The sequence below is a fragment of the Coregonus clupeaformis genome, chromosome 20 (assembly GCF_020615455.1).
Source record: "Coregonus clupeaformis isolate EN_2021a chromosome 20, ASM2061545v1, whole genome shotgun sequence".
NCBI lineage: Eukaryota > Metazoa > Chordata > Actinopteri > Salmoniformes > Salmonidae > Coregonus > Coregonus clupeaformis.
Window position 1 is genome coordinate 28,928,688 of NC_059211.1, and position 26,766 is coordinate 28,955,453.

The window sequence follows — 26,766 nt, forward strand, 5'->3', positions numbered from 1 at the left end:
GGCCACTCCAGGACCTTAATATGCTTAGTCTTGAGCCACTTCTTTGTTGCCTTGGCCGTGTGTTTTGGGTCATTGTCATGCTGGAATACCCATCCACGACCCATTTTCAATGCCCTGGCTGAGGGAAGGAGGTTCTCACCCAAGATTTGACGGTACATGGCCTCGTCCATCGTCCCTTTGATGCGGTGAAGTTGTCCTGTCCCCTTAGCAGAAAAACACCCCCAAAGCATAATGTTTCCACCTCCATGTTTGACGGTGGGGATGGTGTTCTTGGGGTCATAGGCAGCATTCCTCCTCCTCCAAACACAGCGAGTTGAGTTGATGCCAAAGAGCTCGATTTTGGTCTCATCTGACCATAACACTTTCACCCAGTTCTCCTCTAAATCATTCAGATGTTCATTGGCAAACTTCAGACGGGCCTGTATATGTGCTTTCTTGAGCAGGGGGACCTTGCGGGCGCTGTAGGATTTCAGTCCTTCATGGCGTAGTGTGTTACCAATTGTTTTCTGGGTGACTATGGTCCCAGCTGCCTTGAGATCATTGACAAGATCCTCCCGTGTAGTTCTGGGCTGATTCCTCACCGTTCTCATGATCATTGCAACTCCACGAGGTGAGATCTTGCATGCAGCCCCAGGCCGAGGGAGATTGAGAGTTCTTTTGTGTTTCTTCCATTTGCGAATAATCGCACTAACTGTTGTCACCTTTTCACCAAGCTGCTTGGCGATGGTCTTGTAGCCCATTCCAGCCTTGTGTGGGTCTACAATCTTGTCCCTGACATCCTTGGAGAGCTCTTTGGTCTTGGCCATGGTGGAGAGTTTGGAATCTGATTGATTGATTGCTTCTGTGGACAGGTGTCTTTTATACAGGTAACAAGCTGAGATTAGGAGCACTCCCTTTAGGAGTGTGCTCCTAATCTCAGCTCCTTAGCTGTATAAAATACACCTGGGAGCCAGAAATCTTTCTGATTGAGAGGGGGTCAAATACTTATTTCCCTCATTAAAATGCGAATCAATTTATAACATTTTTGACATGCGTTCTTCTGGATTTTTTTGTTGTTATTCTGTCTCTCACTGTTCAAATAAACCTACCATTAAAACTATAGACTGATCATTTCTTTGTCAGTGGGCAAACGTACAAAATCAGCAGGGGATCAAATACTTTTTTCCCTCACTGTATATCTCACTGGTCATCCCCAAAGCCAACACCTCCTTTGGCCGCCATTTCTTCCAGTTCTCTGCTGCCAATGACTGGAATGAACTGCAAAAATCTCTGAAGCTGGAGACTCTTATCTCCCTCACTAACTTTAAGCGTCAGTTGTCAGAGCAGCTTACCGATCACTGCACCTGTACACAGCCATTCTGAAATTAGCCCACCCAACTACCTCATCCCCATATTGTTATTTATTTTGCTAATTTGCACCCCAGTATCTCTATTTGCACATCATCTTTTGCACATCTATCATTCCAGTGTTAATACGAAATTGTAACTATTTTGCACTATGGCCTATTTATTGCCTTACCTCCATAACATACTACATTCGCACACACTGTATATATATTTTATGTTTGTATTTTTGACTTTATGTTTTGTTTACCCCATATGTAACTCTGTGTTGTTGTTTTTATCGCACTGCTTTGCTTTATCTTGGCCAGGTCGCAGTTGTAAATGAGAACTTGTTCTCAACTGGCTTACCTGGTTAAATAAAGGTGAAATAAAATTTAAAAAAAAAAATGCCCTCGCCAATTTGTTGATATATATGTTGAAAGGGGTGGGGATCAAGCTGCATCCCTGTCTCTCTCTCTCTCCTTGGGCCAGAGGAAAGCACTCTCCCTCTCTCTCACTGATTGCATTTGTGGTTGGAAAGGAGTTATCTTTTCCTCGTCATAAATTGGGCTTGTGACACATAAACATTGAATACAGATTAAATACATTGACTCTGTGACACATAAACATTCAATATAGATTAAATACATTGACTCTGTGACACAAACATTCAATACAGATTAAATATATTGACTCTGTGACACAAACATTCAATACAGATTAAATACATTGACTCTGTGACACATAAACATTCAATACAGATTAAATACATTGACTCTGTGACACATAAACATTAAATACAGATTAAATACATTGACTCTGTGACACATAAACATTCAATACAGATTAAATACATTGACTCTGTGACACATAAACATTCAATACAGATTCAATACATTGACTCTGTGACACAAACATTCAATACAGATTAAATACATTGACTCTGTGACACATAAACATTCAATACAGTTTAAATACATTGACTCTGTGACACATAAACATTCAATACAGATTAAATACATTGACTCTGTGACACAAACATTAAATACAGATTAAATACATTGACTCTGTGACACATAAACATTAAGTACACTCGCTCTCTCTCCCTCTCTCTCTCGCTCTCTCTCTCCCTCTCTCCCTCCATCCCAGGGTCCTCAGGGGCAGAGGGGTACACCAGGGGTCCCGGGGCCAAAGGGCAGAAGGGTAAGATATCTATTTTTACCTCCCTCCTTCACTCTCACGCTCCTCTGTTCTGTTACCTCCCTCCTCCACTCTCTTACCCTCCTCTGTTCTGTTCTACCTGTCTCATCAGTAACGATGTGAGCTATAATGGACAACAGGAGCCTAACCCTGATTCAACCATGCAACCTAACCCTGATTTAATCATGCAGCCTAATCCTGATTTTCCTTCATCAAACACCAGTCTAACATTTCATATGTTTCATCCCTGCTTGGTTAATCTCCAGGTTAAGGGTGAGTAAACAGAGTGTGTTTATTCTTCACTGGGGAAATTATCGCTTTATTAGATGCTGATGGTTGTTTTACAAGCACCGCAAAGAAGTGAATCAGAGATTGTAGAGCTCAGGCGTAATGTTGAGCTCAAGAGACACCTGGTGGCCGAGAGGAGTATGACACTTAAAGTAATAATAATAAGACATTTAGCCGATGCTTTTATCCAAAGTGACTTACAGTCATGCGTGCGTACATTTTACGTATGGGTAGTCCCGGGAATTTAACCCACTATCTTAGCGTTGCAAACTCCATGCTCTACCAACTGAGCTACAGAGGACTACAGTACACTGATACAGTACTGTACATAGCAACCATGGGCTTAGAGAAGTAATGTATTTGACATGATCAAAGCTTAAAACACTATTGGAATCCTATACTCTGTTGTGTGAGACTGCATGAGATATCCTATCAGCAGTAGTATCCACCAGAGAGCTGCGTGGTGACTTGGCACTCTGCGTCTCTCGTTAGCATTTCTCCATCCGCTGACAAAAACACACATCTGGATGGAACGCTGCAACTGACTGGCCGTGGCACCGACTGGACTGGCCCCTGGCACTACCCGCCTGGCTGGCACTGGGGTGCCAACCCACATTGTCACCACATACGGCCAGAGGCGCTTACTCTACTACCTAGTCACCTCACATCCTCTGCACAGTAGTCTGAACCATCCATCACTTTGTGAAAGGATTCACAGTAAATGTAGGAATCCACAATGGAGACGTCCACTGTAATAAATCCCTATCCAGACTAGTACAGACCACAGGAGGTGCTCGTGGTAATGACAAGAGCGGAATCAGTGGAATGGTATCGAATACGTTAAACACATGGTTTCCAGGTGTTTGATGCCATTCCATTTGCTCCGTTCCGGCCCTTATTATGAGGCGTTCTCCCTTCAGCAGCCTCCACTGGTACAGACACAGTAATCTGCTGAAGAGAATTCCGGAACATAAAGACACTGCCCACGTAACAGTTACAGTATATGATTGATGTGATTTATTTAAGTATCATACACCTACCGGTGCCCAGCCCACATGGGCTTACATGACACTACAGAACAAAATAACATTTGACAAATTATACGCATACAATATTCACGGCCAGTACAGCTACCATATAGCCACACTAAACAAACAGTACATTTCTCTTATTCTCCAGACATTGTGAACAAACTGAGCAATCTCATGTAGTGAAAATACCTCAGTCAGTTGGTGCAGTCAACACAGTTCACTGTGGTCCGCTAGCTCTGATATAATTAGAACGTGCTAGCATTCTAGCTAGCTACATTTTGTCGACATATATATGTCATAGTGGCAAACATTACGAATTCTACCTGGTATCCCTCAGTCATCCCTCTCCTAAAGCACACAAACAAGATCCACTCTGTACATAGGCTATGCATCACACCAACATTCCTCTGCTTCACACTGAAAACAAATAGCAGCACTTTACAATCACGCCACCATTTGTATGTTCGGCGGTTACTATAATCTACACTTGATTGCTTTTCCTGTTTTGTTAAGGCATACTATAGATATCCGCAATCACCCTTCATAGACAGACATGGCTAATAGACATATGTGATCTGTTCACTGAATCACAACACTTATAGAACCAGAACATCATGGAGTGTTCGGTAACAATAAAGGTAAGGAAAGTGTTGTGTCGGCAGTGATTTGATTGCGCGCTGGTATTTTGGAACAACTGTTCTGATATAAACGTGCATGACGTGCTGCTGTGGTGTTTATCTCTCGTGTCCAACAGGCTAAAGTACTTTACAGCAGCAAAGTGAAACAGCTCAGCTTGCTGCCAGTCCATGCCTCCATAGAGCCAATCCCATAGTTGTTATCCTACTTATGACCTTCTCTTATCGTTTAACCCTCTGAGCTATAAAGAAATCAAGTCTGGGTGATAGAATGTGGCACACTTGAACTTGGCCTAGATCAGCAAGCATCGAATTCCTTAGGTAATGGAATTTACAATGCATGATGTCACAATGTACAGTAGGAGAAAGAGAAAGTGCATTCTAGGAATAGTCACGTTCACCCCTATTATCTCTCTCACTCTGATATCTTATCCCTGACAGCAATAAAACCTTTACAGATCAATTAAGTCTGGGAAGATGGCAGGCTTGGTCTAGACATTTATTTTTAATTGCTGCTTTAATGATATTACATAACTATATGAGATATTACCTGCAGATAAAATAGTATGTGGCCCAGTAGCAACTACAGTTGAAGTCGGAAGTTTACATACACCTTAGCCAAATACATGTAAACTCAGTTTTTCACAACTCCTGACATTTAATCCTAGTAAATATTCCCTGTATTAGGTCAGTTAGGATCACCACTTTATTTTAAGAATGTGAAATGTCAGAATAATAGTAGAGAGAATGATTTATTTAAGCTTTTATTTCTTTATCACATTCCCAGTGGGTCAGAAGTTTACATACACTCAATTAGTATTTGGTAGCATTGCCTTTAAATTGTTTAACTTGGGTCAAACGTTTTGGGTAGCCTTCCACAAGCTTCCCAAAATACGTTGGGTGAATTTTGGCCCATTCCTCCTGACAGAGCTGGTGTAACTGAGTCAGGTTTGTAGGCCTCCTTGCTCGCACATGCTTTTTCAGTTCTGCCCACACATTTTCTATAGGATTGAGGTCAGGGCTTTGTGATGGCCACTCCAATACCTTTACTTTGTTGTCCTTAAGCTATTTTGCCACAACTTTGGAAGTATGCTTGAGGTCATTGTCCATTTGGAAGACCCATTTGCGACCAAGCTTTAACTTCCTGACTGATGTCTTGAGATGTTGCTTCAATATATCCACATAATTTTCCTTCCTCATGATGCCATCTATTTTGTGAAGTGCACCAATCCCTGCTGCAGCAAAGCACCCCCACAGCATGATGCTGCCACCCCCGTGCTTCACGGTTGGGATGGTGTTCTTCGGCTTGCAAGCAACCCCCTTTTTCCTCCAAACATGACGATGGTCATTATGGCCAAACAGTTCTATTTTTGTTTCATCAGACCAGAGGACATTTCTCCAAAAAGTACGATCTTTGTCCCCATGTGCAGTTGCAAACCGTAGTCTGGTTTTTTTATGGCGGTTTTGGAGCAGTGGCTTCTTCCTTGCTCAGCGGCCTTTCAGGTTATGTCGATATAGGACTTGTTTTACTGTGGATATAGATACTTTTGTACCTGTTTCCTCCAGCATCTTCACAAGGTCATTTGCTGTTGTTCTGGGATTGATTTGCACTTTTCGCACCAAAGTACGTTCATCTCTAGGAGACAGAACACGTCTCCTTCCTGAGCGGTATGACGGCTGCGTGGTCCCATGGTGTTTATACTTGCGTACTATTGTTTGTACAGATGAACGTGGTACCTTCAGGCGTTTGGAAATTGCTCCCAAGGATGAACCAGACTTGTGGAGGTCTACACATTTTATTTCTGAGGTCTTGGCTGATTTCTTTTGATTTTCCCATCATGTCAAGCAAAGAGGCACTGAGTTACATCCACAGGTACACTTCCAATTGACTCAAATGATGTCAATTAGCCTATCAGAAGCTTCTAAAGCCATGACATCATTTTCTGGAATTTTCCAAGCTGTTTAAAGGCACAGTCAACTTAGTGTATATAAACTTCTGACCCACTAGAATTGTGATACAGTGAATTATAAGTGAAATAATCTGTCTGTAAACAATTGTTGGAAAAATTACTTGTCATGCACAAAGTAGATGTCCTAACCGACTTGCCAAAACGATAGTTTGTTAACAAGAAATGTGTGGAGTGGTTGAAAAACGAGTTTTAATGACTCCAACCTAAGTGTATGTAAACTTCCAACTTCAACTGTATACACTGAGTATATAAAACATTAGGAACACCTGCTCTTTCCATGACAGACTGACCAGGTGAATCCAGGTGAAACTATGATCCCTTATTTATGTCACTTGTTTAAATCTACTTCAATCAGTGCAGATGAAGGGGAGGAGACAGGTTAAAGAAGGATTTTTTAAGCCTTGAGACAATTGAGACATGGATTGTGTATGTGTGCCATTCAGAGGGTGAATGGGGAAGACAACAGATTTAAGTGCCTTTGAACAGAGTATGGTAGTAGGTGCCAGGCACACCGGTTTGTGTCGAGAACTGCAACGCTGCTGGGTTTTTCATGCTCAACAGTTTCCCGTGTGTATCAACAATGGTCCACCACCCAAAGGACATCCAGCCAAATTGACACAACTGTGGGAAGCATTGGAGTTGACATGGGCCAGCATCCCTGTGGAACGCTTTCGACACCTTGTAGAGTCCATGCCCCGACGAATTGAGGCTGCTCTGAGGGCAAAGGGGAGGGGGGGGTTGTTCCTAATGTTTGGTATGCTTAGTGTATATGGACTATGAACTACAGTAGTACTACAGTATAAACTATTACCTGCAGACAGTAGCTAGGGGACAATAGTTCACCATGACGCATCGTCTTTTTGGTCTTACCTGTCTATGTGTCTTTCAGTTGCACTCATTAACCACACAATGAGTTAATATGTCACTTGGCTCACTCAATTAACCAATCAAAGCAGGGATTGAATTTGAATAGGATTTAGTATAAATGATAAGTGTGTTTGTCAAATATGGATACTGTTCTAATCCATAGAACTGACTGGGCTTGGCGTTTGTAATAGGGCACAGTTAGTGTCTGTTAACTATCCTGAATGAGCCATTCACCCAACTGTACAGTTTTAGGATGAAGTAAAGGAAAGTTACAATTTCCAATTCAGCAAATGAGATTTATCTTAGCTCTACTCGTTTCATTTGGCCTGACAAGTGGTGGCTCTGCTCTCGTTTTGCTTGGCCTTGACAGCCAGGTGGACATCCGGACGTGTGAGGGGGAGCCCCATATAAGTAAACACTTATTTTTACTGTTTGACTTATTTTCCCGCTGTATCCTTGGCCTGCCCTAAACCAAGGTACAGTAAATGTAGCGTGCAGCTTAGTAGAGTCCACTTCAAGAATACAGAGTAGTCCAGTAAAGGATACTCTAAGACAGATGATCGGTCAGTTGGCACTGCAGCCATTTCCTCCTCCTCCGAGGGAGGGAGGGAGGGAGGGAGGGAGGGAGGGAGGGAGGGAGGGAGAGAGAGAAGAGAAAAGGAGGAGAGAGAGAGAGAGAGAGAGAGAGAGAGAGAGAGAGAGAGAGAGAGAGAGAGAGAGAGAGAGAGAGAGAGAGAGAGAGAGAGAGAGAGAGAGAGAGAGAGAGAGAGAGAGAGAGAGAGAGAGAGAGAGAGAGAGAGAGAGAGAGAGAGAGAGAGTATTTTATTGAGACACTCTAGATGATTTGATTACACCCATATCCCATGTTGTACACTGCTAACTACAGTGTGTGTGTGTGGGTGGGTGTGTGCTTGTATTTACGAGTGCCGTTGTGATGGCTGAGTAGTTTGTAAACCATGCATACAGAGAGGGCTAAGCTTTTTGTGTGTCATAGGGGCCCAGGGATACACACACACACACACAGGGCTAAGCGGCTGTGTTTCTGTGTCATAGGGGCCAAGGGGTGCAGACGGTCCACTGGGGGAACCAGGGCCTGAGGGCACCAAGGTAAACACTCTTTTAAACATCTTCTCACCCTCAGAAGAACATTATACTGTATGTCCTCTTTTTACCTGACTGAAAAACCTTGTTCTGTGCACTTTGACCTGATTAAAAGTATCATTGTTGCCTCACTAAGATCTCTCTTTCTTCCTCTCTATCTCTCTCTCTCTCTCTTCTGCAGGGAGAGCAGAGTGAAGGTGGAAAAAAAGGGGAGCCTGGGTTCATAGTGAGTACTCTGTATTATTTAGGGGAGCCTGGGTTCATAGTGAGTACTCTGTATTATTTAGGGGAGCCTGGGTTCATAGTGAGGACTCTGTATTATTTAGGACAGCCTGGGTTCATAGTGAGTACTCTGTATTATTTAGGACAGCCTGGGTTCATAGTGAGTACTCCGCATTATTTAGGACAGCCTGGGTTCATAGTGAGTACTCTGTATTATTTAGGGGAGCCTGGGTTCATAGTGAGTACTCTGCATTATTTAGGACAGCCTGGGTTCATAGTGAGGACTCTGTATTATTTAGGACAGCCTGGGTTCATAGTGAGTACTCTGTATTATTTAGGACAGCCTGGGTTCATAGTGAGTACTCCGCATTATTTAGGACAGCCTGGGTTCATAGTGAGTACTCTGTATTATTTAGGACAGCCTGGGTTCATAGTGAGTACTCCGCATTATTTAGGACATCCTGGGTTCATAGTGAGTACTCTGTATTATTTAGGGGAGCCTGGGTTCATAGTGAGTACTCTGCATTATTTAGGACAGCCTGGGTTCATAGTGAGTACTCTGTATTATTTAGGGGAGCCTGGGTTCATAGTGAGTACTCTGTATTATTTAGGGGGGTCACCTGCATGCTTTGAATGAGTTTACTTTCTACCACAGACCTAGCACAGGCCTCAATAACATGTCTGCTTTTAATTTAACATAAGAAATGTATATACAACGTGTGTGTGTTTGCTCCTGTCCTGTGTGTTTCTGCACATGGCTCTGTCCCTATACTGACTAGAGGGCACATGGAATAGGGGGCAGGAGGCCACTTAAGATGACAAAATAATTGGATCTCAACAGCAAGCCCCTTATGTTTCACCTGAGGCAAGAATGAGGGCAGAATGGGGCAGGGTTACTTCCTGTATCACCCCTGCTGACCAATGACAGGCCAGAATGAGGCAGCGTTACTTCCTGTATCACCCCTGCTGACCAATTACAGGCCAGAATGAGGCAGAGTTACTTCCTGTGTATCACCCCTGCTCCTGCATTCATTCTACACAACAGACTCCACTGTGTAGGAAACCTCCCCCAATATATTCAGGATGTGTTGTTATTCCTACATCTGAGTGAAAAGGTTACACTTGGGCCACTATAAGATGAGGTTTAAAGTGCCAGACTTTAATTAGCGGTTTTATTTGCAGAGGGTGCCATTCTTCTGAGGGCTGTGTCAAGTTATAGTCAATTAAAAACCTCTTCCAGCTCACAGTGACGAAACCTGAGCTATGTCAATAAAGACCTGCAGCATGCAAGAGGAAAATGTGCCCTGCTCTGTATTTTAACTGTAATCAATCGGTTGCTCTTTATTTGGGATGAAAAACATGAAACACCTACCCCCTGGCATTATATTTGCTAGCATCATTGTCTCCATTTTGGTTGGGGGATTTCATTAAAACACAACCTGTAGATGGGTAGAGCCATTGGTTGGATGGAGAGAGTTTAGGAAGGTAGATTACAGTGAGTAATTTTTTCTCATCATTTTAGATGAATCTAGATGAGTGTAATGGTTCCTAACATGACGGACCAGTGCACCCGTGTCATCTCTAGCTTTGATGTCCTGTGTTCTAGTATTATGAACTCAAAATGAGCAATTTCGGTTGAAAAATGGACAATAAAGTATCTATTTTATTCTATCTTTGATGTCTTCAATGGCATTTCTTTAACAGAGGACAGATAGTTCAGTTAGGAGCAGTAATGTTAATACAGGTAACTGGCAAAATAATGGAAACACTTGAGTAAATGAGGGATACAAAGTATATTGAAAGCAGGTGCTTCCACACAGGTGTGGTTCCTGAGTTAATTAAGCAATTAACATTCCATCATGATTAGGGTCATGTATAGAAATGCTGGGAAGGCCATTATCTTGGCTACCATGGCTATGGCCCCATAGGATGACAATGCCTCCATCCACAGGGCACGAGTGGTCACTGAATGGTTTGATGAGCAAGAAAACGATGTGAACCATATGCCATGGCCGTCCCAGTCATCTGATCTCAATCAAATTGAACACTTATGGAAGATTCTGGAGCGGCGCCTGAGACAGCATTTTCCACCACCATCAACAAAACACCAAATGATGGAATTTCTTGTGGAAGAATGGTGTCGCATCCCTCCAATAGAGTTCAAGACACTTGTAGAATCTATGCCAAGGTGCATTGAAGCTGTTCTGACTCATGGTGGCCCAGTGCCCTATTAAGACACTTTATGTTGGTGTTTCCTTTATTTTGGCAGTTACCTGTAGGTGAACTATAGTACTTCCACTAAGTTGAGGATATCTTGGACAATGGAAGATATTCATAAGACTTGCATACAGGTGTAGGATCTTAATTTGAGCCAGTGTGCTACAGCAGGAAAATAATCCTGCAGCAACAGGAAATGTGAATTATTACAGTATGTGGATTATACACTGAACAAAAATATAAACAACATGTAATGTGTTGGTCCCATGTTTCATGCAGTGGCGGCTGATGGGAGGAGCTATAGGAGGACGAGCTCATTGTAATGGCTGGAACAGAATTAAACACATCAAACATATGGAAACCACATGTTTGAGTCCATTCCATAATTCTATTCCAGCCCGTCCTCATATAGCTCCTCCCACCAGCCTCCACTGGTTTCATAAACTGAAGTAAAAAAAATCCCAGAAATGTTTCATATGCACATAAAGCTTATTTCTCTCAAATGTTGTGCACAAATGTGTTTACATCCCTGTTAGTGAGCATTTCTCCATCCACCTGACATACCAAGAAGCTGATTAAACAGCATGATCATTACACAGGTGCACCTTGAGCTGGGGACAATAAAAGGCCACTCTAAAATGTGCAGTTTTGTCACACAACACAAGTTTTGAGGGAGCGTGCAATTGGCATGCTGACTGCAGGAATGTCCACCAGAGCTGTTGCCAGAGAATTGAATGTTAATTTCTCTACCCTAAGCCACTTCCAATGTCGTTTTAGAGAATTTGGCTATATGTCCAACCGGCCTCACAACCGCAGACCACGTGTAACCACGCCAGCCCAGGACCTCCACATCCGGCTTCTTCACCTGTGGGATCGTCTGAGACCAGCCAAAAGCTGATGAAACTCTGGGTTTGCACAACCAAAGAATTTCTGCAAAAACTGTCAGAAACCGTCTCAGGGAAACTCATGTCGTGCTCGTCATCCTCATCAGGTCTTGACCTGACAGCAGTTCGGCGTCGTAACCAACTTCAGTGGGCAAATGCTCACCTTCGATGGCCACTGGCACGCTGGAGAAGTGTGCTCTTCACAGATGAATCCCGGTTTCAACTGTACCGCAGTATGGCGTCATGTGGGTGAGCGGTTTGCTGATGTCAACGTTTTGAACCGTGCCCCATGGTGGCAGTAGGGTTATGGTATGGGCAGGCATAAGCTACGGACAATGAACACAATTGCATTTTATCAATGGCAATTTGAATTCACAGAGATACCGTGATGAGATCCTGGTACCCATTGTCGTGCCATTCATCCGCCACCATCACATTTTTTACATTTTAGTCATTTAGCAGACGCTCTTATCCAGAGCGACTTACAGTTAGTGAGTGCATACATTTTCACCTCATGCTTCAGCATTATAATGCAAGGCCCCATGTCGCAAGGATCTGTACACAATTCCTGGAAGCTGAAAATGTCTCAGTTCTTCCATGGCCTGCAAACTCACCAGACATGTCACCCATTGAGCATGTTTGGGATCGACGTGTATGACAGTGTGTTCCAGTTCCTGCCAATATCCAGCAACTTCGCCATTGCAAGGAGTGGTACAACGTTCCACAGGTGTGTCTCACGCTGCATGAGGCAAATGGTGGTCACCCCAGATACTGACTGGTTTTCTGATCCACGCCCCTGCGTTTATTTAGGTATCTGTGACCAACAGAGGCATACCTGTATTCCCAGTCATGTGAAATCCATAGATTAGGGCCTAATGAGTTTATTTCAATTGACTAATTCCCTTATTGGAACTGTAACTCAGTAAAATATTTGAAATTGTTGCATGTTGCGTTAATATTTTTGTTCAGTATAATTCATGGACATTTTTATAGGGGTTGATACATTTTTCGTAAAGGGAAAACAAGTCTGAAATCTCAGAGGAAATTACAAACTTCAGAAGCCTTTTAAAACCTCAAATATACTACAAGTTTTAAATGTGCTGCATTGCAGGAAAGTTCTCCTGCAACGTGGTGATCAAATTAAGATCCTACACCTGTAATACGAACAAGCGCACGTAGTCCACTAGGCATGGTACTCTATAACTGGTACACTCATCATGCAATTATCGGGACTCAACCATCTATTCCATGCCTTTCATCTTGCAGGGTAAAGCTGGCGGCCCAGGGGAGAGAGGCCTACCAGGGAAACCTGTGAGTACCTAACATTATATTCACCTACACACTGGATCTCCATTACTTTGACAGGTTTGATTGAACTGTTTGATTGAACTGTTTGATTGAAATGTTTGATTGACAGGTTTGATTGACATGAGGTAAAGAGACCAACAACACCAGAGCTATATGAGACTACGTAATAAAAGTCCAGGCCCTATAAAGAATTTCCACCACAGCTTTCTACCTGCAATATAGGCACAGCCCTATAAAGAATTTCCACCACAGCTTTCTACCTGTAATATATGCCCCCATTAAAATAATTTCCACCACAGCTTTCTACCTGTAATATAGGCCCCCATTAAAATAATTTCCACCACAGCTTTCTACCTGTAATATAGGCACAGCCCTATAAAGAATTTCCACCACAGCTTTCTACCTGTAATATAGGCCCCCATTAAAATAATTTCCACCAAAGCTTTCTACCTGCAATATAGGCACAGCCCTATAAAGAATTTCCACCACAGCTTTCTACCTGTAATATAGGCCCCCATTAAAATAATTTCCAACACAGCTTTCTACCTGTAATATAGGCCCCCATTAAAATAATTTCCACCACTGCTTTCTACCTGTAATATATGCCCCCATTAAAATAATTTCCAACACTGCTTTCTACCTGTAATATATGCCCCCATTAAAATAATTTCCACCACAGCTTTCTACCTGTAATATATGCCCCCATTAAAATAATTTCCACCACTGCTTTCTACCTGTAATATATGCCCCCATTAAAATAATTTCCACCACAGCTTTCTACCTGTAATATATGCCCCCATTAAAATAATTTCCACCACAGCTTTCTACCTGTAATATAGGTCCCCATTAAAATAATTTCCACCACAGCTTTCTACCTGTAATATATGCCCCCATTAGAAGAATTTCCACCACAGCTTTCTACCTGTAATATAGACCCCCTGAAAACAATTTCCACCACAGCTTTCTACCTGTAATATATGCCCCCATTAAAAGAATTTCCACCACAGCTTTCTACCTGTAATATAGACCCCCCTGAAAATAATTTCCACCACAGCTTTCTACCTGTAATATAGGCCCCCATTAAAATAATTTCCAACACAGCTTTCTACCTGTAATATATGCCCCCATTAAAATAATTTCCACCACAGCTTTCTACCTGTAATATATGCCCCCATTAAAAGAATTTCAACCACAGCTTTCCACCTGTAATATATGCCCCCATTAAAATAATTTCCACCACAGCTTTCTACCTGTAATATAGGCCCCCATTAAAATAATTTCAACCACAGCTTTCTACCTGTAATATAGGCCCCCATTAAAATAATTTCCAACACAGCTTTCTACCTGTAATATAGGCCCCCATTAAAATAATTTCCACCACAGCTTTCTACCTGTAATATATGCCCCCATTAAAATAATTTCCACCACAGCTTTCTACCTGTAATATAGACCCCCCTGAAAAGAATTTCCACCACAGCTTTCTACCTGTAATATAGGCCCCCATTAAAATAATTTCCAACACAGCTTTCTACCTGTAATATATGCCCCCATTAAAATAATTTCCACCACAGCTTTCTACCTGTAATATATGCCCCCATTAAAAGAATTTCAACCACAGCTTTCCACCTGTAATATATGCCCCCATTAAAATAATTTCCACCACAGCTTTCTACCTGTAATATAGGCCCCCATTAAAATAATTTCAACCACAGCTTTCTACCTGTAATATAGGCCCCCATTAAAATAATTTCCAACACAGCTTTCTACCTGTAATATAGGCCCCCATTAAAATAATTTCCACCACAGCTTTCTACCTGTAATATATGCCCCCATTAAAAGAATTTCCACCACAGCTTTCTACCTGTAATATATGCCCCCATTAAAAGAATTTCCACCACAGCTTTCTACCTGTAATATAGGCCCACATTAAAATAATTTCCACCACAGCTTTCTACCTGTAATATAGGCCCCCATTAAAATAATTTCCAACACAGCTTTCTACCTGTAATATATGCCCCCATTAAAATAATTTCCACCACAGCTTTCTACCTGTAATATATGCCCCCATTAAAATAATTTCCACCACAGCTTTCTACCTGTAATATATGCCCCCATTAAAATAATTTCCACCACAGCTTTCTACCTGTAATATATGCCCCCATTAAAATAATTTCCACCACAGCTTTCTACCTGTAATATAGGCCCCCATTAAAATAATTTCCACCACAGCTTTCTACCTGTAATATATGCCCCCCATTAAAATAATTTCCACCACAGCTTTCTACCTGTAATATATGCCCCCATTAAAATAATTTCCACCACAGCTTTCTACCTGTAATATATGCCCCCATTAAAATAATTTCCACCACAGCTTTCTACCTGTAATATATGCCCCCATTAAAATAATTTCCACCACAGCTTTCTACCTGTAATATATGCCCCCATTAAAAGAATTTCCACCACAGCTTTCTACCTGTAATATAGGCCCCCATTAAAATAATTTCCAACACAGCTTTCTACCTGTAATATACATTTACATTTACATTTACGTCATTTAGCAGACGCTCTTATCCAGAGCGACTTACAAATTGGTGCATTCACCCTATAGCCAGTGGGATAACCACTTTACAATTATTATTATTATTATTTTTTTTTAAATTGTTTTTAGGGGGGGTAGAAGGATTACTTTATCCTATCCCAGGTATTCCTTAAAGAGGTGGGGTTTCAAATGTCTCCGGAAGGTGGTGAGCGACTCCGCCGTCCTGGCGCCGTGAGGGAGCTTGTTCCACCATTGGGGTGCCAGAGCAGCATATAGGCCCCCATTAAAATAATTTCCACCACAGCTTTCTACCTGTAATATATGCCTCCATTAAAATAATTTCCACCACAGCTTTCTACCTGTAATATAGGCCCCCATTAAAATAATTTCCACCACAGCTTCAAATTTCTACCTGTAATATATGCCCCCATTTAAAGGTGGCGTATAAAAGATGAATTTGATCCATTAAATTAACCTAGAGTGATATGAAGTGTGTGTGTGTGACATGGAATTACATAAATTACAGTAAATACACACATCAAAATATAAATACAAAATTCAAGCAGAATGAAAAACACGGTCATAAAAAACAAACACATTCATCAGTAATAATGTCCTCAATCAGCTTTCTGAATTGCCCTAGAGGCACCAGAACATCAAGTTTAAGAGCATTTTGAAGATTGTTCCACAAATAAGGTGCAACTAAAACTCAGGAGAGACCAAAGGAATTTCCAGATATAGCCATCCCTGAGACTGGGTGTGGTAACTCATATGTCTAAAGTTTAGTAAAGATGTTATGTACAGTGGGACTTTTTGTAAAAGGGCTTTATAAATGAAAACATAACATTGTATCCACCTACGTGACATCAAAGAGGGCCAACCAACTTTCTGGTAGAGAATGCGGTGATGAGTAGCAAAATTGTCTTCCGTAATAAAGCGCAGTGCGCTATGTTAAACTGCATCTAACAGCTTTAATGAAGTAGCAGCTTCATATAGATGATGTCATCATAGTCTAGGACTGATAGGATCATCGACTGAATAATCTGCTTTCTACTATTTAGCGAGAAGCAGGACTTATTTCTATAGAAGAAGCCCATTTTTATTGTCAGCTTCTTAACTAACTCATCGATATGCTTTTTAAAAGACAGCTTTTCATCTATCCAGATGCCCAGATATTTGTAAGCAGGGACATGATCAAGATGGACACCATCCAAAGTACATATGCTTAAATCATCAGACATGTTTTTTATGCGCTCTAGAGAACAACAAATACTTAGTTTTACCTACATTCAATACTAATTTCAGGTCAATAAAGTTTTTCTGTAAAACGATGAAGGCAGTCTGTAGTTCAGATAGAGCCTGTCCGTGACCTTGTGGCTGGTGTGTGCTTCTACTCCCTTGTGTTCCTGGCGGCGTTAAACTGAGACTGGGATGTTTTGAATGTTTTAACAGTCTTCACTACGGGGAAAATATCTGCTTTTCTACTTAGTTAATGATGGATTGCAGTGTTGTGATATAACCACTGAACGAAGAAATGATTCCCTACTGACGGCAAATGTGATTAAAGAAACATGCTTATTACTATTATTATCAAGTGAGCTGCACACAAATCATAGTGTTGGCTGCGGTTAGCCCAGTACAAACATTTCTCTCTGAATCTCTGTGTGTCTGTGGCTAGCCAGACATGATGATCTCTAAATAGAGATTGCCTGGTAGAGCCTGCTGCATTCTCAATGACTCTTTGATCCATTCACAGATGCTTGGCTTGTTTGTTTGTTTTAATAAATTACCTATTTTCAGCCAAGTTAAGTCAGGCCTTGGCGTAACACTTGACAAGCGTTGTTTCTATGTGTTATTAACTGATGTGCCACCACACACACACACAAACACGCACACACACTAGCAGCGACCTGTCCTGCTCAGTGTCTAAATGCCATAATTTGCATAGAGCAAGGTCTATGTTCAAACAGGTCAGTTTGTTTGTATCAGGGAAATGAATGGGTGTTGTTTCCAAGTTAAAACAGGTCAGTTTGTTTGTATCAGGGAAATGAATGGGTGTTGTTGCCAAGTTAAAACAGGTCATTTTCCATGAGTAGTAAAACACACAATAATGCAGCTGGAACTCCCCACTCGTATAACATGGTGAGACCAAGACATCCCCATCGGTCATCTCTACTGTACATTGATCTACAGAAGAGTGGGCTTTTAGAGTGGGGTGCTGGAGAGTGGGGTTTTAGAGTGGGGTGCTGGAGAGTGGGGTTTTAGAGTGGGGTGCTGGAGAGTGGGGTTTTAGAGTGGGGTGCTGGAGAGTGGGGTTTTAGAGAGGGTGCTGGAGAGTGGGTGCTGGAGAGTGGGCTTTTAGAGTGGGGTGCTGGAGAGTGGGGTTTTAGAGTAGGGTGCTGGAGAGTGGGGTTTTAGAGTAGGGTGCTGGAGAGTGGGGTTTTAGAGTGGGGTGCTGGAGAGTGGGCTTTTAGAGTGGGGTGCTGGAGAGTGGGCTTTTAGAGTGGGGTGCTGGAGAGTGGGGTTTTAGAGTGGGGTGCTGGAGAGTGGGGTTTTAGAGTGGGGTGCTGGAGAGTGGGGTTTTAGAGTGGGGTGCTGGTTCAGTTGACCAGAGTTTTATGCTCTTACATTATAGCCCCTCTAATCCTCAATATTAAACTCTTTAAAACTACAAGGAAAGATTTTCCATACAACAGTACGTTTACTCCAGTAACTAACAGTATGTTTACTGCCGTGAGGAAACTGTTAAAGTAAACAAAGATCTGACAGGCAGCGTAGAGGAGGACGATCTTCTCCCCAGTCACCTCTAGAGCCACATCGCCATCTTGTGTTCAGTGTTGCAAAATACATCTCTGAGGGACAGAGTGAATAAGCAAGGCTCTGAAGTAATCTGCTCGGTCAGATCATCTTCCTTAAAACGAAGCTGTGGTTGAATACAATGTTTATGAATTGAAGGATGACTGCATGCACTTTATGACAGTGTCATTGAATACTGTCTTTCTTAACCTCCACCCTCTTTTAGCCTGGATGTTCCTTTCAGTCCCCGCTGACACATTATGGGAACATTTGTGCACACAGAGCTTGGATTTACAGTTTCAATAAAAGTATTCCTATTTTCATGATTTATTATTATGTTTTCAGCACTCTCTCTCTCTCTGAGGGCCTTTGTAACAAGAGTTCTGAGAATTACCAGTCCCCTCTCTGTCTTTCCTCCGTTCCTTATTCATCTGTTTGCTCTTTGCTGTACAGACAGATTTCAATTGGTCATTGTGTTATGTGATCTAGGGTAGTGCTGTACACTTACCGTTACAACAGGGTTTGAAGAGAAAACCTACAGGAGGGTAGCTCTCCAGGAACATGGTTGGAGGGAAAACCTACAGGAGGGTAGCTTTCCAGGAACAGGGTTGGAGAGAGAACCTACAGGAGGGTAGCTCTCCAGGAACAGGGATGGAGAGAACCTACAGGAGGGTAGCTCTCCAGGAACAGGGATGGAGAGAACCTACAGGAAGGTAGCTCTCCAGGAACAGGGATGGAGAGAACCTACAGGAAGGTAGCTCTCCAGGAACAGGGATGGAGAGAACCTACAGGAAGGTAGCTCTCCAGGAACAGGGATGGAGAGAACCTACAGGAGGGTAGCTCTCCAGGAACAGGGATGGAGAGAACCTACAGGAGGGTAGCTCTCCAGGAACAGGGATGGAGAGAACCTACAGGAGGGGTAGCTCTCCAGGAACAGGGATGGAGAGAACCTACAGGAGGGTAGCTCTCCAGGAACAGGGATGGAGAGAACCTACAGGAAGGTAGCTCTCCAGGAACAGGGATGAAGAGCCCTGCTAGAGAGCCCTGCTGTTACAACAGGGGTTGTAAATAGTAGATCACTTAAAGGTCCCTTACAGTACAAGTACAGGAGTATCATGGAAAAAACTGGAAGACTGGCCAATAGTTTCTACCCTCAGACCATCAGGCTGCTGAATAGCCACCACTAGTCAGCTACCTGCTCCCCCCTCCCCCGCTACTCCCCCTATGGACATGTCCCCCCTGCTACTCCCTCTATGGACATGTCCCCCCGCTACTCCCCCTATGGACATGTCCCCCACTCCCTATGCATGTCCCCCGCTACTCCCCCCTATGGACATGTCCCCCACTCTCCCTATGGACATGTCCCTACTCCCCCATGGACATGTCCCCCTGCTACTTTCCCTATGGACATGTCCCCCTGCTACTCCCCTATGGACATGTCCCCCCTGCTACTCCCCTATGGACATGTCCCCTGCTACTCCCCCATGGACATGTCCCCCTGCTACTCCCCCATGGACATGTACCCCTGCTACTCCGCCTATGGACATGTCCCCCCTGCTACTCCCCCTATGGACATGTCCCCCGCTACTCCCCATGGACATGTCCCCTGCACTCCCCATGGACATGTCCCCCTGCTACTCCCCTATGGACATGTCCGCCCTGCTACTCCCCCTATGGACATGTCCCCCCTTCTCCCCCTATGGACATGTCCCCCCTGCTACTCCCCCATGGACATGTCCCCTCCGCTACTCCCCATGGACATGTCCCACCTGCTACACCCCTATGGACATGTCCCCCTGTTACTCCCCCTATGGACATGTACCCTGCTCCCTATGGACATGTCCCCCTGCTACTCCCCATGGATATGTCCCCCTGCTACTCCCCTATGGACATGTCCCCCTGTTACTCCCCTATGGACATGTCCCCTGCTACTCCCCATGGACATGTCCCGCCTGCTACCTCCCCCTATGGACATGTCCCCCTGCTACTCCCCTATGGACATGTAACCCTGCTACTCCCCTATGGACATGTCCCCCGCTACTCCCCCTATGGACATGTCCCCCTGCTACTCCCCCTATGGACATGTCCCCTGCTACTCCCCCTATGGACATGCCCCCTGCTACTCCCCTATGGACATGTCCCCTGCTACTCCCCCCTATGGACATGTCCCCCGCTACTCCCCCTATGGACATGTCCCCCTGCTACTCCCCTCATGGACATGTCCCACCTGCCACTCCCCTATGGACATGTCCCCCCTGCACTCCCCCTATGGACATGTCCCGCCTGCTACCCCCTATGGACATGTAACCCTGCTACTCCGCCTATGGACATGTCCCCCTGCTACTCCCTATGGACATGTAACCCTGTACTCCCCCTATGGACATGTCCCCCCGCTACTCCCCTATGGACATGTCCCCCCTGCTACTCCCCCTATGGACATGTCCCCCCTGCTACTCCCCCTATGGACATGTCCCCCCTGCTACTCCCCCTATGGACATGTCCCCCCTGCTACTCCCCCTATGGACATGTAACCCTGCTACTCTGCCTATGGACATGTCCCCCCTGCTACTCCCCCTATGGACATGTCCCCCCTGCTACTCCCCCTATGGACATGTCCCCCTGCTACTCCCCCCTATGGACATGTCCCCCTGCTACTCCCCTATGGACATGTCCCCCCTGCTACTCCCCTATGGACATGTCCCCCTCACTCCCCTATGGACATGTCCCGCCTGCTACTCCCCTATGGACATGTCCTCCTGCTACTCCCCCTGGACATGTCCTGCTACTCCCCTATGGACATGTCCCCGCCTGCTACTCCCCTATGGACATGTCCCCCCTGCTACTCCCCTATGGACATGTCCCCCTGCTACTCCCCCTATGGACATGTCCCCCGCTACTCCCCCTATGGACATGTCCCCCCTGCTACTCCCCTATGGACATGTCCCCCGCTACTCCCCTATGGACATGTCCCCATGCTACTCCCCCTATGGACATGTCCCTGCTACCTCCCATGGACATGTCCCGCCTGCTACCTCCCCCTATGGACATGTCCCCCCTGCTACTCCCCCTATGGACATGTCCCCCCGTTACTCCCTATGGACATGTCCCCCTGCTACTCCCCCTATGGACATGTCCCCCCTGCTACTCCCCCTATGGACATGTCCCGCCTGCTACTCCCCCTATGGACATGTCCCCCCTGCTACTCCCCCTATGGACATGTCCCGCCTGCTACTCCCCCTATGGACATGTCCCCCCTGCTACTCCCCCTATGGACATGTCCCCTGCTACTCCCCCTATGGACATGTCCCCCTGCTACTCCCCCTATGGACATGTCCCCCCTGCTACTCCCCCTATGGACATTTTCAAGCCCCACACCCCCTTCATTATTTGATTTCACTTAGTCCTGCATGTTGGAGCTCGGAGCCTAAGATTTTCACTGTACCATGCAATCACACCTGCAACCCTGACTATTAAAAACTCTGAATCTGAATCTATGAGGGGACCTTTAAGACTGTGAAAGATTTAAAACAGAGATGATTAAAGGCCCAATGCAGCCGTTTTTATATAAACATCAAATCATTTCTGGGGAACAATTAAGTACCTTACTGTAATAGTTTTCCATTTCTCAACCAATCATTTTGCTAGGACTGTCTGGGAGAAGTCTGAGTGGGGAGGGGAAGTTCACTTGAAAACTAGCTGTTAATGGCAGAGAGGTTTGGAACTCTCTTTGTTATCGGTATAATAACTTAATTAACGCCTGGTGATGTACTCCACCCATGCCAAACATTCTGATTAGAAGGTCCTGTGTAGATTGTAATTTCAACCAGCAACTATCAGGAAATAACACTGATCAAATGTTTATTGTAGTTGGCCACCAGGTTTGCACACATCTCAGGAGGGATTTTGTCCCACTCCTCTTTGCAGATCTTCTCCAAGTCATTAAGGTTTTGAGGCTGACGTTTGGCAACTCGAACCTTCAGTTCCCTCCACAGATTTTCTATGGGATTAAGGTCTGGAGACTGGCCACTCCAGGACCTTAATGTGCTTCTTGTTGAGCCACTCCTTTGTTGCCTTGGCCGTGTGTTTTGGGTCAATGTCATGCTGGAATACCCATCCACGAACCATTTTCAATGCCCTGGCTGAGGGAAGGAGGTTCTCACCCAAGATTTGACGGTACATGGCCCCGTCCATCGTCCCTTTGATGCGGTGAAGATGTCCTGTCCCCTTAGCAGAAAAACACCCCCAAACCATAATGTTTCCACCTCCATGTTTGACGGTGGGGATGGTGTTCTTGGGGTCATAGGCAGCATTCCTCCTCCTCCAAACACGGCGAGTTGAGTTGATGCCAAAGAGCTCGATTTTGGTCTCATCTGACCACAACACTTTCACCCAGTTCTCTTCTGAATCATTCAGATGTTCATTGGCAAACTTCAGACAGGCCTGTATATGTGCTTTCTTGAGCAGGGGGACCTTGCGGGCGCTGCAGGATTTCAGTCCTTCACGCGTAGTGTGTTACCAATTGTTTTCTTGGTGACTATGGTCCCAGCTGCCTTGAGATCATTGGACAGATCCCTCCCGTGTAGTTCTGGGCTGATTCCTCACCGTTCTCATGATCATTGCAACTCCACGAGGTGAGATCTTGCATGGAGCCCCAGGCCAAGGGAGATTGACAGTTCTTTTGTGTTTCTTCCATTTGCGAATAATCTCACCAAGCTGCTTGGCGATGGTCTTGTAGCCCATTCCAACCTTGTGTAGGTCTACAATCTTGTCCCTGACATCCTTGGAGAGCTCTTTGGTCTTGGCCATGGTGGAGAGTTTGGAATCTGATTGATTGATTGTTTCAGTGGACAGGTGTCTTTTATACAGGTAACAAACTGAGATTAGGAGCACTCCCTTTAAGAGTGTGCTCCTAATCTCAGCTCGTTACCTGTATAAAAGACACCTGGGAGCCAGAAGTCTTTCTGATTGAGAGGGGGTCAAATACTTATTTCCCTCATTAAAATGCAAATCAATTTATAACATTTTTGACATGCGTTTTTCTGGATTTTTTTGTTGTTATTCTGTCTCTCACTGTTCAAATAAACCTACCATTAAAATTATAGACTGATCATTTCTTTGTCAGTGGGCCATTAAAATTATAGACATTTCTTTGTCAGTGGGCAAATGTACAAAATCAGCAGGGGATCAAATACTTTTTTCCCTCACTGTAGCCCTAACTTTGACATCATGACTTTGTACATTAATATTTTCATAACTTGATGTGAATGTGAAGACCTTTTGAGATGGCTAAAGGCTGTGTTGTTTCTTCTCCTGTGTAGCAGAGCCTGGGTTAGCCATGATGGACAACGGATGTGCATAGAATATCACACTGATCCTAGATGAATAAAGCAACCAAATATTTCAGATCAGATGTAATACCTTTGATACACATTTGATACGCTTGATACACCACAGTCAATAGCTTCCTTCCCCAGTTGTAACAGAAACTGCTTCCTGAGTGTTTGTGTTCAGGATGCTATGGATCAGGTTCAAGGGTCAAGTTCACAGGCTTGTCCCTTCCCAACTTCTCAAAGGGGATTTTTCTATTCCTGGAATATTAGACTTTGTTTTCTGTATGACTTACTGGTTTGTATGTTCGCTTCTCCAGGCCAATCAGATCCATTGATAGTGTCTCTTGTAAGCGCTGTATCTGGTTAAGTTCAGCCTGTAACAGTATGTTGGTGACCTCTGACCTCTGTCTCTCTCTCAGGGGAAAGCTGGGATCCCTGGCAGCACAGGAGAGAGGGGAGCCCATGGTGAACCAGTGAGTATCAACCAACCAACCAACCAATCAATCAATCAATCAAACAGTTGTCACAATGTGCTTTACAGTAACCCTGCCTAGACCCCTAAATTGTAAGCAGCAACACAGTGGGCAGGAAAGATCACTTGGGCTTTGTTGGGCACAGGCAGCCCAATTCAGAATTTTTTTTCCTCTAATTGGCCTTTTGACCAATCACATCAGATCTTTACACATCAGATCTTTTTCAGAGTTGATCTGATTGGTCAAAAGAGCAATTAGTGAAAAAAATATTAGAATTGGGCTGCCTGTGTAAACGCAGCCATCCTTTTATGTTTTTATTTCTAAACATTTAATCAGCTCTGGTATTACTCCACCAGCCTAAACCAGTTGTTCCAGGGCTCTGTAAAACACAAGCAGTAAAGAGCGGGGTGATTTCATGTGGCTGATGGGATGTGTGTGTGACAAATTTTTCCGGCCTTTGATGCTGACACACACACTCAGGCACGCAGACACACACACACACACACACACACACACACACACACACACACACACACACAGGCACACACATATTAACCCACACACAAACACACACTCACACAAACTTAAACCCCACATTAGCCCTCTCAAGCATTAGTCCCCAAATTCTCATATTTCATGGAAAACAGTGGACCCCTCGAGAGCATCAAGAATGTCAAACAGTCAAATACAATTTATTTGACTAAGATATTTCAAAAAGCCCCACAGTCATGGTATATGTTGTGGATCAGTTGTTACTTTGAACACAATCAAACCATGGTGCACCACATCACATGATATCACAGTAACCCCTGTGGCCTCTGACTGGCTGGTTCTCTCCTCTAGGGGCCCAAAGGACCCGCGGGAGAAGCAGGACCTGATGGAGAGCAAGGACATGAGGTAACTGTTGTTTAATTTCAAGATTGGATCTCGTTATTTTGTTGTCGTTTCGCTGTGATTTCCACTATACTTCTAGACACACACTCTCTATCTTTTACACACACACACACACACACTTTGTTTTACTTCTCTCTCTTTCCACAGGGCGCTCCTGGCAGAGAGGGGGAGCCAGGTCCAGTTGGAGAACCTGGGATAAAGGTTAGTGTCCTAGAGAATTACTGATTTAGGTTTTAAACCCTGCAAAACAAAATGACCGCTCAAACTACATGCTAGGGAAGTTTACCGCTTTGCCTATTTGCCCATTGAACTTGTACAGAAGATGTACCTCAACATACCGTAGGTAAGAAAACTATATGTTAAGCTGAGAGCAGTACCAGGTCCTATTAGCACACAGAAGCCTCTTGGAGGGCCATGGCATCTGTTCATCCCTGTGTTGGGTTATGTCCCCCTGAGGGGACGGTGACCTGAGCACTATGAAAAACACAGTCAAATCTAAGTCATATTTTATTTGGAAGTTAGAATACTCCTGGGCTACAGTACCTCAAGACTAATTTACAGAACTTAGAGTTGAGCTTGTCTTATCATCTTATTTTGTATAAACTCCTGAGTACCTCTGTTGTTGTGTCCCTGCAGGGCCACGGGGGGGCTGCTGGAGGAGAGGGGGAACAAGGACAGCAGGGAATGAGAGTGAGTCCTGACTGAGTCCTTCACAAGACCTTCTAAACACAGTCTATGCTCCTAATCCTGCTCTGCTTGTGTTTGGGAGAATCCGATACGCCCGTCTATTTACTGTGCCCTCGTTTGATGGAGATGTGTAATCCCTGGGCCAGAGAAGGCCAGGGCAGCATCGCGCCTGATTTGTTTTTGTCTGTTGGACTGTATCAATAACCTTTAGGGATGTCAGAGGAGCCTCTTTCTCTCACTCACTCGCTCTCCCCCTCCTCTCTCTCCCCCCTCTCTCCTCCCTCCCTCTCTCTCCCCCCTCTCTCTCCCCCATCTCTCTCTCTCCCCCATCTCTCTCCCCCTCTCTCTCTCCCCCTCTCTCTCTCCCCCTCTCTCCCTCCTCTCTCCCCCCTCTCTCCCCCTCTCTCTCCCCTCTCTCTCTCTCCCCCTCTCCTCCCTCTCTCTCTCTCTCTCTCTCCCCACTCCCTCTCTCTCCCCCTTTCTCTCCCCCTCTCTCTCTCCCTCACTCCCTTTCTTTCCCCCCCTCTCTCTCCCTCACTCCCTCTCTCTCCCCCCTCCCTCTCTCTCCCCCTCTCTCTCTCTCCTCCTCTCTCCCCCCCTCTCTCTCCCCCTCTCCTTGGGCCAGGGGAAAGCACTGTAGAGAAAGAGAGGGTCCTTTGTGTCAAAGCTTACTCTCAGAGATCCTGTTTATGATTATTCAAACAATCACACTGTTTTTATTGTACATTCTTATTGCCACTAATACATCAATTCCGCTGGGCTATTTCTTTTTTACCTCCAGACATTTTTGATTATTTGTGTATGTAACCGAGAAAAAAGCAAACATCCTCCTATTAATCACAATGGCTTACATATAACAGAAGGAAAATATAATCGTCACAGTCAGGCACTTTCCAATGGACAACATGTTTCATGCCCTGTGGGTCTGTGTAGGCCTACATACAGTGAGGGAAAAAAGTATTTGATCTCCTGCTGATTTTGTACGTTTGCCCACTGACAAA

General features: G+C 44.4%; 1 protein-coding gene across 1 annotated transcript in view; it reads left to right on the forward strand.

Moving 5' to 3' along the window:
• Nucleotides 1–26,766, forward strand: part of LOC121532954 (collagen alpha-1(XXIV) chain) — a 179,574-nt gene that overhangs the window by 106,469 nt on the left and 46,339 nt on the right. Inside the window, exons 29-36 of the mRNA XM_045205811.1 lie at nucleotides 2,473–2,526; nucleotides 8,368–8,421; nucleotides 8,597–8,641; nucleotides 13,005–13,049; nucleotides 24,131–24,184; nucleotides 25,028–25,081; nucleotides 25,226–25,279; nucleotides 25,715–25,768. Coding sequence (XP_045061746.1) covers nucleotides 2,473–2,526; nucleotides 8,368–8,421; nucleotides 8,597–8,641; nucleotides 13,005–13,049; nucleotides 24,131–24,184; nucleotides 25,028–25,081; nucleotides 25,226–25,279; nucleotides 25,715–25,768 — 414 coding nt within the window. The remainder of the gene's footprint in view (nucleotides 1–2,472; nucleotides 2,527–8,367; nucleotides 8,422–8,596; nucleotides 8,642–13,004; nucleotides 13,050–24,130; nucleotides 24,185–25,027; nucleotides 25,082–25,225; nucleotides 25,280–25,714; nucleotides 25,769–26,766) is intronic.